This window comes from Harpia harpyja, chromosome 15 (assembly GCF_026419915.1).
Source record: "Harpia harpyja isolate bHarHar1 chromosome 15, bHarHar1 primary haplotype, whole genome shotgun sequence".
Taxonomy (NCBI): domain Eukaryota; kingdom Metazoa; phylum Chordata; class Aves; order Accipitriformes; family Accipitridae; genus Harpia; species Harpia harpyja.
The window spans coordinates 2,667,427-2,681,075 of NC_068954.1; the positions used below are offsets into that span (position 1 = coordinate 2,667,427).

General features: G+C 46.1%; 1 protein-coding gene across 5 annotated transcripts in view; it reads right to left on the reverse strand.

The window, feature by feature from the left end:
- Positions 1 to 8,084: 8,084 nt before the first annotated feature.
- Positions 8,085 to 13,649, reverse strand: part of KIF13B (kinesin family member 13B) — a 125,186-nt gene continuing 119,621 nt past the window's right edge. For all 5 annotated transcript variants that reach the window (XM_052809273.1, XM_052809271.1, XM_052809270.1 and 2 more), the window contains 2 exons: positions 11,451 to 12,474; positions 8,085 to 8,794 (listed from right to left, as the gene is read on the reverse strand). In XM_052809273.1, coding sequence (XP_052665233.1) covers positions 8,502 to 8,794; positions 11,451 to 12,474 — 1,317 coding nt within the window. In that variant the 3' untranslated portion in view covers positions 8,085 to 8,501. The remainder of the gene's footprint in view (positions 8,795 to 11,450; positions 12,475 to 13,649) is intronic.

A 13,649-nucleotide genomic window follows, 5' to 3' on the forward strand; every position in this document is an offset into this window, starting at 1 on the left:
TGATGCATTTCTTCTATAGTCCTTTTTGTGCAAAGCTGTCTGGGTGTGAAAGCCCGAGAGAGGCCTTGGACACAAGTAAGACCTAAAATGGGTCTCGAGAACTTGGTAAATTTAGAAAATATTAACTCCTTTGAGAAAGACTTAAGTCTTTGTGCCTACCCTTTTTTCTAAGGACGGTCTCTGGGAGGGATGAAGGTGGCGGACGCTATGGTGGTACATTAGAAGGGATGGCATCGCGTCCTTGGAGCGTGAGCCGATTCCGGCAGGAGCGGTGGGGACGGGGCCTTTCCCAGCGCAACTGGGGGCACACACGGAGCCCCTTTCCCGAGGAGAGCGGTTCTCATCGCTGCCCTGGGCGGAGGAGGAGGAGGAAGGGTGAAGCCCTCTCCCTGCTTCACAGGCAAAAACCAGGAGTGCAGAAAACCTCAGTTTGGAGATCTTCTAAAAAAGAAAAACACCAGAGGACTGTGCTTTGCAAAAAAACCTGCTTCCAGCCCATTTTGTGCCTTTGTTTTTTTTTCCCCCGGGGGACTAGATGATCAGGGCACATAGTTGGGGGGGGAAAAAAAAAAAAAATTGAGCACAAGTGGGTGTCCAGAGGTGAGCAAAATCCCCCTTAGAAACCTGCCCAGCTTGTGGCAGAGCATCCCCTGCATGGCTCAGACAGAGTCGAGCGCGAAGCCCATGCGCAGGACCCCCCAGCGCTGTACCCACACTCACCTCCAGCCGAAATCCAGCAGCGCTGTTGCCTTCACCACTTGCCTGTTGTGGCCAAAGAGCTTGAAGACAAGCGAGGACAATGAAAGCGGTATTAATTTGAAAGAAAGCAGGGGAAAAAGGTGGGTTTTTTTTCCCCCCTTTATTTTTCTCCTCGTTTTGATCGGTGCCTTTTAAAAACAGCTTTGGCTGAAGAACAGAAAGTGGAGTGTGGTTGCAATGTGGGGAAGGTGTTACAACCACCTTCCGGGAAGAACGAGGTTTGAACAAAGTAACGGCACTTCAAAAGCCTCCTGTGTTTCAGACAAAGATTTTTTTTTTTTTTTCCCAGAAGGTAAAACATTAAAGGGAAGTGGCTTTAAAAAAAAAAAAAAAAAAGGCAGCTGTATTTTTGTGCACTGATTGCAAGACACCACTGATAAAAATATCCTTTGCTAAATGACTTTCAGCAGGGTTTGTGGAATCAACACAGCATTTGTTGCTTTAAAAAAAAACTCAACAAAATAAAACAATCACCCCCAAAAACTCCAAGTCAAACCCTGCCAGTCATTTCCAACATGAAGCCGTATTTTGGTGAAAAATGTAACCAAAGAGAAAAAATAATGTGACCTGGGGAGGGACTTTCAGGGACGCCTTGCTGCCCTGAAACCTTGCTTGGATTTCTCATCACCCCGAGGCCTTTTTGGCTGTCAGGGTTGGCAGTAGCAGGGTTCCCCGCAGCACCGACCTCCCTGCCTGTGCCCATACCTAGAGAATACCTCCCCCCAAACCCACAGCAAGGTAGAAAAGTCCCTGGAAGCCCCCCCGCGCCTGGGGCTCATTGATGTGCAAGGCAGCAGCAGGGAGACGAGGGCAGACGATTTTTTCCGCCGTGCGCTGGCTCAGTTCTGGGATAAAAGATGTAGAGCCGGGCACGGCGCGGCCGCCAAACGCGCGTGGTCGGTTGTTTGGCAGCGCTCGTGCCTTTGAACGAGGCTCGTGCGTATCAAGAGGCTCCATCCAGCCCCCGCGGCAGGTCCCATCGCGTCACCGCGGCCGCTCCTCAGGCACTGGCGGGCGGTTTTAGCGCAAAGGGACAACCTGCAGCGTTGTCCCAAGCGGTTTGACCCACGCTGCAAGCAGCGAGGTGAGCAGGCGGCGGCATGGGGCAGCTTTGCTGAATAACGGGCATTTGCTAGGTGTTCCAAGGGCCTGGGAGGGATGCTGCAACAGGAGGAATTTGTAATTTCTTTTTTTTTTTTTTAGTTTGCTGCTTCACTTCCATTACATTAATTAATTAGAGACATTGATAGTGTGAAAGAGACGCCCGCTTGGCCTCTCAAGACTCTGCCCAGACCCCCATCCGTGGCACAACCCGAAGGCAGACGCCTCCAGCGGTGTCAGAGCAAGGAGGCTGCGGCCGGGGGTCCCCGGCACTGCGGTGGGACAACGCCAGGCAGATAGCCCAGATGGGGACATGTTCGGTTTGGGTTTTGCCTTTTTTTTTTTTTTTTAATATATAAGAGCCAAAGCGTTTACACCCCAGACCTAGGCAATGCAACCGCAGTACTGGGCTTCCCGGCCCGTGTGTCACTGGTCCCTGCAGCAGGTACTGCAGGCAACAGGGCCACGTTTTTAGGCTGTAGGACACAAGTTGCCCCCACCATGAAGGAAATGAATTTGCAGTTTTCATTCCTCTATGCTGCACCTCCCATCAATGGGGCAACACCAGCAACTGCTGGGATCTTGTACTGCTGTGGACAGCGATGCCTCCAGGAAGCACGAGGACATTTCTTCTTTTTCAGACAGTGGTTGGACAACCCCAAGACCATCTCATGGTTCTTAATCTGGACACCTCATCATAAAATAAATGATTTCTTCAGTCTTACCTCTTAGTTCTCGTTGCAAATTCAATAACGAGGACAGACAGCGCTGGCAGCAGCTGCCATCCCTTTCCCCTCGTGGCTGGCCAGTGCAAACCAATGCTGAGCTTGGAGCAGCCCCTCTCCTCATCCATTGCTTGCTGCATCTGTACAATTTTGGGGAAATCAGGTAACACCAGGCTGTAATCACATTAAAGTAAGTGTTCAGCACTAAGTTCAGGCTGATCTGTTTTTCCAAAAGGAGCTATCCCCATCCCAGCTCCCTCCCCACTAACCAGGTTGTGGATTTTTAAGCAGTTTCCCTGCAAAACTTGCCCCATCCCAGCCAGCATCCACCTTCCCTGCCCCCAAAGAACTGGGGCCATTTGCCCAGTTTTGGGGGACTGCAAGCAGTCAGTTTTTACAACCCACAGGGGGAACAGGAGCAGAGGAAAGAAAAAAATCACTGCAGCGATTAAGGGCAGGGCCAGCAGCAACAACCCCTTGTCCTGTCTGAAGCCCACCAGCTGGAGGGCAAGGGGGAGCATGACCAGACCTCCATCTGCTTTTATTTAGCATAATGATAGGGAAAATGAGCATTAATAAAGCTTTCCCCTGGCTCAGCATAGCTCTGTGGACCCACGGTCAGTGACAAGGATTCCCACACCTCAACGGCTGTCACCAAAGGGCTATCTTCCCGAGCATCAAAGAGGAGGGAAGGTGAAGCCGTGGGTTTCCGCTCATTGATGGGAAGGTCCCTAAATTGCAGGCAAGAGGGCAAAAGTCTTGTTTGAAACAGATCTCGGCACCCACGAGTGATGCTCCTCCATCACAGGGGTGCGAATGCATCTAAACATTTTGGTGATGCGATCTGGATTAACAAAGCGCAGACTTACCGGCTCTAAAGAAGATGTTTATTTAGGTACTGCAGGCTGCATTGCATGTATAATACAATATTACAGTAATTTAGTATTGTACAGAAATAATTAAAAACTTTACAGCTCATTACAAAGTGTCTTTGGATTTTAGCTCATTTAAAGTACACCGATCGACACGTAATACCACAGTGTAAATAGCCACTCTTTATATACAGACCCACTACATTTACAGAAATCAACAGAAAGACGTGCTGGAAAAGACACAGCAGATGTTAGCGGTGGTGAAAAAGCAAAACGTACGTCGGCTGCAATGAGCACACTTGGGGCGTGCGGGGAGGAACGGCACTAGAGACAAGGATGTCTGAAGCGAGGCGGGAACACGCTGATTCACACCCTGCCGGTTATTGCTCGGAGCTCGGCTCCTGTATCAGCTTCAAAATCATTTTGGCAGGGGAAAGCGAGGGGGAGAGCAGCTGCCTTCTCCTACCGAACAAAGGCACCGCTCCCGTTGAGCGGGTAAGGCCGGTGAAGGGGAAATGTCTTTAATGCATCTCTCCCGCTCCGCGCCAGGCACTCCTGACTCTGCCTGGGTTTAAGGAGCCCCAACCCACGTCCCCGCTCTCTCCGCTGCGGCATTCGGATGCCAGAGCCAGGACAAGGCTTAGCCAGGCTGCGCCGGGAGGCTCCGCCGCCGGCTGAACCCAGCCTGGCCGGGGACTCACAGCAGACAGCGGCAGCCAAGCGGTTCTTGGGGCTGAAAAATATGATGGTGGTTTAGGAGGAGGGTGGAGAGCGCAGAAACCAAAGCAAAGACGGATAAAGGAGACCTAGGAACAAGACACTTAACTGTGACCCCAACTCAAGAGTATTTTGTAGTGTGACCAGTCTGCACCTTTACTTATCACAGTCTTCCTTTCCTAAAAGCGAAGCAGCCTCGAGGCCGGTATGAAATCCAGCCCCTCGCTGCATTAGTTGCTGACCCAGGGATAAGGCACTGCAAAAACTGAACTTCTTGTGCAAAGAACTGGCAGTACCAGCGTAAGGACAACAAGCATAAACACAGAAAAAAACTCTTCAACAGCTCCGTTATCGTACAAACAGGTCTGTACAACACCCAATCTCGTTTCGTACAGGTTTTCACGACTGGTAGGTAGGGACAAGGCGCGTTTCTTGGTTTGCAGGAGAGCAAAGAGGTTTCGAACATCCCGCCTCGTGGACGGCAGCAGGGAGCTTCCATCTCAACCCCTGACAAAACTCTCTTCTTAAGGACTCGGGCAGTATTACCATGCAGAACTTGTTTCTATTCATTTTCCTCAACTAAACTACATCACTAAACAGCAAAGAGCCAAAGCCCTCGAACCGAAAAGGTATTGTTTTGGACACAGAGATCAAAACACCATGAGAGAGCTGAACGTAACACAGGAAAAAGTCTTAGCTTGGTTTGTGAAAACCCCCAAAAGTCTCTCTGAAAAGCATCCTCTTGGCTGACCTGGAGCAAACGACATCACGCTTCAGAATCCCACACCCTGTGCAGAGGAAGGGACCTGCAGAGCTGCGGACACAGCTTCGGACCCTTACGGTTCCTACCCACCAACACAATTTTCTACACCCAGAATCTGAGACCCATCCACGGTTCAGGGATACAAAACGCAAGCTTGCACCATCGGGCAGACACAGGAGATGAGACACTCGCTACAAATTACAGTTCCTGCATTAAATATTCTTCTTCCCTGTATAAAGTGCATGAAAATCTTGGAAAATATGCATAGCTATTAACACGCCAGCCTCAGTTGCTGGGCGGTTCCAGTTAAGAGCACCTCCTCCTTTATGCCGAGTGTAGAGTTTTTCTAATGTTATCAATAAAAAAAAATATATATCTATATTACCTTCATTATGGTTTTAAACTGTTTTCTGGTTAGTTGGCTTAGCTGGTGCAAAGTAACAGATGGCTTTGAGTAGAGGGATGTGCACTCACTGTGCCAAAATCTTGGAAAATATCTTTAGAAGAAACCTCACGTGCCCAGGAAAACCGAGGTGAGCAGGAGGGAGTTGGAGAAGTCCTCTAAGAACATCCTCACGGCCAAATTTGGGTTGTTTGGCTTTCTGGAGCTTGTGCCACATCGGGGCGATTCGGTTAGGGTGGCTTCATTTTGGAGGCAGGTGTCAGGGTGGAATTTGAGAAGAGGTTTAGTTTCAAAAGTCAAACACGATGGTAAAAACCAAGAGAGCTACGAGTAAAATCCTTCCTCCACCAAAGTCAACAAGGCGCTCTGTTTACAGAGCCACTTCATCATGCTAAACATCCACTGATGTTTGAAAACATACCAGCCATTTTTAAGATGTTTGCTCCCAGGACAAGTTATCCTAGAGGAGGCAGCAAGTATGTTCTATTCAAACCGTGTTTCATACCCCTCTAAATACGCATAGCACGGTTTTGTAACACAACCAAGGGTGGGTAGAAAAGGAAATCCACCCCGTATCAGTTGGTTGTAGCCTCTGACCACGTGCCCCAGATGTGCAAACACTGCAATACGTCCTTCTGCGGTCAGAGCTGTAGTACAAATACGGCCAGAGGAATTTATAGTGGGTAGCATAAATAGTGAACTATTAACCCAACTGCCTTCTGCTTGACCCTTTTACTCCTGCGACCTTGATACCTTTACACTGGTCCCACCGAACTCCAGTCTTCAGAGACAGCGGTGCAAGAAAAGAGGCTTCAAAAGGACGTGGACAGGTTCTTCCCTTCAGATCTCGCCCAAAGGGGCCACCTAGCAAACACCAAGAAGTTTTAAAGATATCCCTAAATGCAATAAATGAAATGCCGAGACTAAAAACCACAACTATTGGTTAGGGGGCTGTTTCACATTAGGTTAACTTTCTGCAGCACATCAGAACAAAGTGCAATTAGAAAAAACGGTAAAGATGGATTTTAGAAAACTTACAAGGCAGTATAAGAGGCATCATCTTAATTAGTGGGTGGTCTTTCATCAGCAAGACTTGTCATACCCCAAAACGAAACATCGTTTTATTGCATGAATCACATCTATAAAAACAGTTACAATTTTAAAAACCAGGATTTTAGCATCCGAATTCTTTGTTACTAAATTTCTCCCACCATCTTGGCTTGAATGGACAGGAGCTTCGTGCAAAGGAAAAGGAGGAAAAACTGTACACTAAAAATATCTTTAAAAGCTGGTCTGTACATTTTATATTAAGATTTCTTTATGAAAATTTAGGAAACACTGAAACTAGTTACACAAAGCTGAAAGGATATACGAATCCCTGGCAGTACTATGCATGCTGCATTGTAACCCATCCCACTTATTTCTGCTACAGATTAGTTTCTATTTTAATTTTATTCCTTCTGCATAAATGATATTAATTACAGTAAATCAGCATAATTATCTCCTTTGCTAAGCATCCCTATCTCCTTTGATGACAATGTATCTTTCCCTTGGACCTCTGAACCAGATGGCTAAGGCACTTAGATACCCACGTGCAGCACGGGCAGCGACTAGATACATATTACAGTTTAATTGTTAATTTAGCATCCTAAATATTCCCCACGTAGATGAAACGTCTATTGCTCAAGCTGTCCAATCCCCCTGTGATGACTAAACAAGATATAAACAGCTCAGAATATAAAAGTCTGTGGCCTTTCTTGATTTGTTAGAAAACGAGTGTGTGTACATTGATATATGCACAGCTATATATACACACACGTACAGTAATATATAATTTGTGCCACAGGCAGTTAAAAACCAGCAAGGGTTACCAAAAATAAAATCACGTTTTATAAAAGCCAGCCCAAACCTCCCACTTTCAAGAGAGAGGTTAGTTTTGGGGACGACTCTTCAGCTCTTCAGCCGGGTTTGCTTTCGCGTGCCGCTGGGACGGTTTAGCTGGCGACGGAGGCACCTCCTCTTTGGATCGACGCTCGGTATGGTGCTAGCAGAGCTCCTCTGTGCAACATCAGGCGGTGGATGATTGTAAAGCGCAAACATTTCATATTTTAAAATAATAAATAAAAATAAATAGACTGGATTAATCCCATTACAAGGATAGCGACCCTCTGCTCTCGTAACAGGTAAAAATCCAAGTGTCTCCAGAGGTTGGGTGGGAACATCAAAGCACTTAAATGCTGATATCTCTGCAAAAATCCTCCTGGCCCACAGGGCAGAACCAACGAGAAGAAGGTCCTGCCACTTTGGGGCAAGTGAGACAGGGGATCCTATCATGGTGAGAGCGCACATTAAATAGATTAGACAGCAAATTCGCTCAACTCCCCTCTTTCCTAGAAAGAAGGGATCAGAAATATTACAGAGCAGGTGATGGGCCTTGTCCCATTCCCAACGAATCAGCTAGAAAGAGTGTGCTGATTTCCACAGAAGGAGAGATGGACAACAGGACAGTAATCAAGACGGGCACTGGTTCCAGGTCACATAACCAGAGAGCTGTTGCTTTTTTAAATAAAGGGGGCTTGGGGGTTCTTCATTTCCAAATAAAGTTTTCCATTCGCTTCTCTGCCTGTCTGGAATTATTATAACCTTGCCCTTTCACCATGTATTATGTGATATGGGCACAGCTCTTATGAAACTAGAACAGAATTGTTATTTTGAGGAGGTTTGGGTTTTTTGGTTTTTTTTTTTTGTTTTTTTTTTTTTTAGAACTGCCAGTCACACCGAGAGAAGCACCGGTGCATGGGTAGTATTTTGTAGCTATTGGAAAGCCACGCCATAATTTGAACAATTTATGTGTCTCTTCCTTCTCTGAAAGGTGGAAGAGAGCAGAGCGTACACCCACCCACCGCCACAAGCTTTCACCGGCTGCCATCAGTCATACCCTGAAGCGTCACAATTTGTAACAGGAAACGAAGGACGTAGATCCAGCACCACGACAAGGCAAAGAATTAACATGTCAATCACCCAAAGCAGAGGAAAAAAAAACCTTCATTAGTGTTTGCCACAAACTAGAAGTTCACGTGGTTGGTTTTAGCTTCCCGAAGCTAGAAGCCCTGCTCCCCTGGCTGCGTTGCACTGTGTTTGCTGCGGTGGGTAGGGCTGTCTCAGTTTGCCCAGGATTTCCTGTTCTCCGCATTTTTCTGGCTCTTCTCCAGTCGCAGTGTCGATCCTCCTTCTGATTTCGCCAGGGCTGTGAGCGAAGCCAGGTTGGAGGCTGAACCGGAGAAGTTGCCACTCTTTCTGTTCTCGGCGGCGGCTCCTCCTTGCAACCTCAATCCGGTGCTCCGCCGCCTTGCTGGTCCCGTGGCCTTTTTAACTCTGCCTGGTTTCACAAGCAATCCGTAGCCTGGGTTGCATCTGAAATACTGCTTCCCTCCAATCGAGCCATCGTTCTTACCTTTGACAAGAAGAGAAAGAAAGATGATAGACAAAATGGCTTTTATTCTGTGCATATGGTGTGCTACTAGGAGGACACCAGAGGAAGAAAGCAAGAAGAAAATGCTGAGAGGGAAAACGACTGTTCCCTATAAATACACTGTGAAGGTAAACACCCAGGAGGAGAGAGTACTATGGGCACTAGAGGACAAAGCTGGTACAAGAGCAAACAAATCTGAAGGTCGATACACTTACTGATATAAAGACAAGTCTTCCAACTACCAGAGAAGTGGGAGTAGCCTTCCCACAGGAGTGAAGATAAAAAGACATCAGCTGGTTTTATAGCTGAACTTGATAAAATTGAAAGATTAGAGGAAGCAGCTGCCTGCGACAGCAGAAGGCTGGACCTGATTCAGGTGGCTCCTAGCTGCGGGCTTGTGCTCCTGTGACACCAGTATAGTTCACTGCCTAACACCAGCAAAGCCACTGCATGGAGACAGTTACTCTGAATGGGACACTCCACCTTATTCTTCCTCCCCGCTTGCTATTCAGGGGAATTCTTTCAGGGGAATTTCACCAAAAGCGTTAAATAATCAGTTCAGCAACAGACGCATTAGCAAACTATCAGGAAGGAAGGAAAAAAGACATTTAAAAAAGCTTTTGGTTTTCCAAGTTGATGAGAGTCTGAAGTTGAGAAGAGTTACTGTTTCCGTGTCATAAAACCTCCACAGAACAGAAAATAATTTCTTTACGCTGATGCTGTTGAGATCTTTCTATTTCTCCCTTTAGATCATTTAAAATTCTCACGATCACTGTTCTGGGTACTGGGTCGGAGACCACTCAGGTCTGTAAAGGGAATGCGAAAAGATACAACAACTCTTTAAATGACATAAGGTCACCCCTTCTGTTCTACGGGTGTTTCCTTCTCTCTACCACCGTTACCGTGTTGAGTTCCATATACCCTCACGTGGCTAAGGACGTGGACTTCTACCCCTGTTTGTAGTGTGACAAAGGTACAAGTTTGTGACCGTATTTCCCAAGTGAAGCTCCAGATGCACTAGAAGCCTGTTATTCTCCAGCAAATCAGGGACTTAATCCTTGTGGAAACAGAAAGGAAAAAAAATATCCAGTAACACTAGCAGTTGAGTCCTCAACAGACCAAAAATCTCATAGCCATTCAACTCTTCCATAGACAGTGAAGCTGATGCTTACCGGCTATGTGCAAACAGCTTAACAGAATTAGCACTGTGGACTCTAGAGTAGCCAGACAGGGAGGGAAGGTGACTTTCCAAAATCAAAATGAATCTGTAAATATATTATTTTAATTTTTTTTAAATAAGTCATGAATTCAGGACTGAGAATCGGCTCTACAACTTTCAAAGGGATTAGAGCTACAGTTTGCTTTCCAGGACTGCAGACTCCAGAGAGTTTTCTGAAACCAGCTGAAAACACACCGTCCAGTTTAGCTTTTATGAGCACACCATGTGCAGGGAAGATAACTGCTCATTTAATGGGAGTTCTGGATCCTTGACACAGTATTTATCTTGGTGAACGGCTCCAATCCCACGGAACTGTGCAGCAGAGACGAGCGTTAGGGCAACTCCCTGGGACATGCTGATTCACCCAACAGAGCCTGCACTGCAAGACTTGGAATGCTACAGCTTGGTTAAAAGGATTTAAATAAGGAGCTTTACGTGCCCTTGGTAAACCAAACCCTCTTACTATCAAAGGCAGTGGTATCTACTGCTTGTCTCTTGAATTTTCCACTAGCACACCCTGTCTTCCCCCAATCCTGCCTACTCTTGGAGAAAATGAGTCCCATGAAAGTGGACGTGAACCTGCAGAGGAAAGGGGTTAAGAAGCCTGGAGCTCCAGCAGAGAACAAATGCCAGCCATCATCTTTCTTTCATCTTGCGCTGAAGTCACTGTTTTCCCCGCATCATGCTACAACGGCACATATGAATGAGCCCTCCCCAGGAACAGCACCCTAGTTTCCAAAAAGCATGTATTAGAGCCTAAGTTCTGGGAAGTCTACAGTTGTACAGGTCAGAGTCAGATAGGAATGACAAATAAGAAGCTGAAATAAACCTTAAATCATCTGTATGTCCTGGTGGTCAATGCATGATTACTTCCTACTGGTTTTCATACATATAGGTATACACACACACACACACACACACACAAATAGTCTTTTGCAATTTTACAGCTTATTTTAAAATAGCTTGCGAGAGACTAGGTAACCTATAAAGAGACTTTGCAACTTATTTAGCCTAAATGTTCCTTCGCTCATTTGAATCTCACAACTCCTGTTGCACTTTGGACACCCTTATCCTCAGAGCAGAAGCCCAGAAGAGAACTCTTTGGACACAAGGCCCATCTCCTGCAACTATACTCTTACCGAGCTGCATTGTAAAAGCAATCCTGATTCCTACCTCCATTGTAAGAAGCCAATGAAATAACTGAAAAGGGACACAATTCAGTCAGAGGTCAGTGAGACCAGGTTTACAAAGGCAGACTGGAAAAAAATTACAGTAGGGAAAGATCTTTTATATTTCCCTTCTCGAAATAACACCCAGTATTGGCTAATGAAACCCCCTTCATCAAAAAGCAGCATTAAAATGAACACCACAAATTCTGACATGCTGTCTGCTTTACACCCGGTCTAGATCATATTTTACCTGAAGGTAAATCCAGTTCAACACCAACCCATGTTCCCTCTTGAAAGTCTGTGGGCCCAATATATCTAACGGTGCCCGTCTTATTTGCACCAACTGTGACATATTCTCCCTCCTTCAGCCACTCAGGAGTTTCATTGGCATCTTCGGAGTCAGAAGTCACCTCCAGTTTTTCTTCTGCCATCTCTGATCCATTATGGTTCTGTCCACGGGCAGTGGATGTGCTCTTTTCTCCTTCTTGCTGCTCTTCTGTGTTTAGTGAACATGTGGGATCTGTCCCCAGCATGCTTGTAAAAGACTTCAGCTCTGATGTCTTGACTTTCTGGATTTTGAAGGGGGAGGCTGCAATGCTAGGCTGGGATGATTGGTCAGGACGAATCTGTGGTTTGGGAAACTCCAGTTCTAAAGCCCCAGAAGCCACTTCTTTTTTCCTAGCTTGTCCTGCTGACTCCATTGATTGTTTGGATAACAACTCCTTCTTTGGAGTGGAGGTAGAAAGAAAGGTTTTCGCATCAGTGGCTACAGAGACATCATTTGCCTGCTCACTTGGAGTCACAGGAGATGTGCAAGATTTTGATTTCAAAGCATCATTTCCATTCACTTCAGTGCTGTCTTTAGGTCTTGCGTGAGCACTTTGAAGGCTAACAGCAGGTAGACTCTCTCTCTTAGTACCGAGACAGCTTTCTGAAGAACTGTCCGAGCGCCCTGGCATGTCAGAAGAAGAGACCTGAGCCACAGCGGGAGCTGGGAAGTCACTCACTGCAGGCATTTGACCTCCTGGTTGAGCCACAGCATCACTTCCCGCTGCAAGGGCTTCAGAGAGGGTGGCTGTCGAGACACTATGAGAAAAGTACCCACTGGAGGCTTCACTCAGAGGACTTGGAGGTCCTTCCTGGGAGTCCTGCGCCTGGGTGTCTCCTGTGGGCTGCTGCAAAGGCACTTTGGGTGTCTTTTCCAGACTCTTGTCTGCCTCGGACGTCTGCACTGCAGTTTCGAATGGCTGTTTCCCTGCTTCCTCTTGGTTAATCTGAAACAGAAGAGGATAGGGACCATGGAGCTCTGTTATCCACAATATCTGGGCTAAAAGGATACACACAAGGCCTCTGGGACGTACTAAGGCCTTCAGCTTATCTAAATCCTTGTGTAGCTGCAATCTCCAAAAGATGCAAGCTGATCCAAAGTCAGCTTTGCAAACCTGGTAGGATTGTCAGCTCATTTCTTCCATTAATAAGAAAAGTGTCAACTAAAAGAAATACGTTCCCCAATATTTACTGAAAAATTATTTATATTACAGGAATGGTCATTTGCTGTTTGAATAGCAGGATTTATATGAAATGTGAAACAGCCATGATCTATAAGTCTCTCACAGTTATTTGGCTTAACTCTCAGGATTGATAAATCATGCCTCTCCAACTAAACTGTCATTTATGTCCCCGTTTCCAAATGCCATTCCCACCTCAATGCCGCCAGCACCACACACTTTCAGAGTATGAAATTAACTGCACCTCATGAGATTAACAGCCCATTTTAGTGATGTATTTCTTGGCTGTAAAGTTTACTAAATCTGATAGATCAATATCTTTTGCCAGCACATGTACTCTAAAAGATTAGGATGTCTCTAAATCTCTTTGGGAGGGAGGGAGGAGGCTGCTAATATGAAGGGGAAAAAAAAAAAGTGGTTGGAGGACGGCAGATTTGTACATATTCTGTCTTAACTCTCAGGTGTACATCTTTGTTTACCGTTCAAAATTTTGTGGTTTATCCCATCTAGTGGTTAAGTGTCCCAAACTACAGGATTTTCACCTTATTCTGAAGTGGCTTTTCCACTGGCAATGTAAGTGGCGTTTGAAGAAAGAGGGATTTGATTGAATTACAGGAATTTCAGAACTAAAGGCTAGCTTGCTATTGCTAAGTGAAATGTAATACAGAAAAGTTTTTTGGAGTATTGCTGTGGATTAAAGACATATTTTTAGCTTTTCTATGGAGAGGATGGTGTACACGTGGACTCTGGAGCTCTGCTCTTGCTTTGGGTTTTCCCTTTTAAGCATTCAGATAACACACATTTTGCTAAGACAATAAAAGCACAGTGGGAGAAAGCTGATTTGCTATTCATAAGACTGAAGTTCTGCTGAACTGTGGGAGATCATAGGGTCTATTTTCTCTCCAGCTTAGCAAGAGCCTTTTTTTCACACCGATACCATG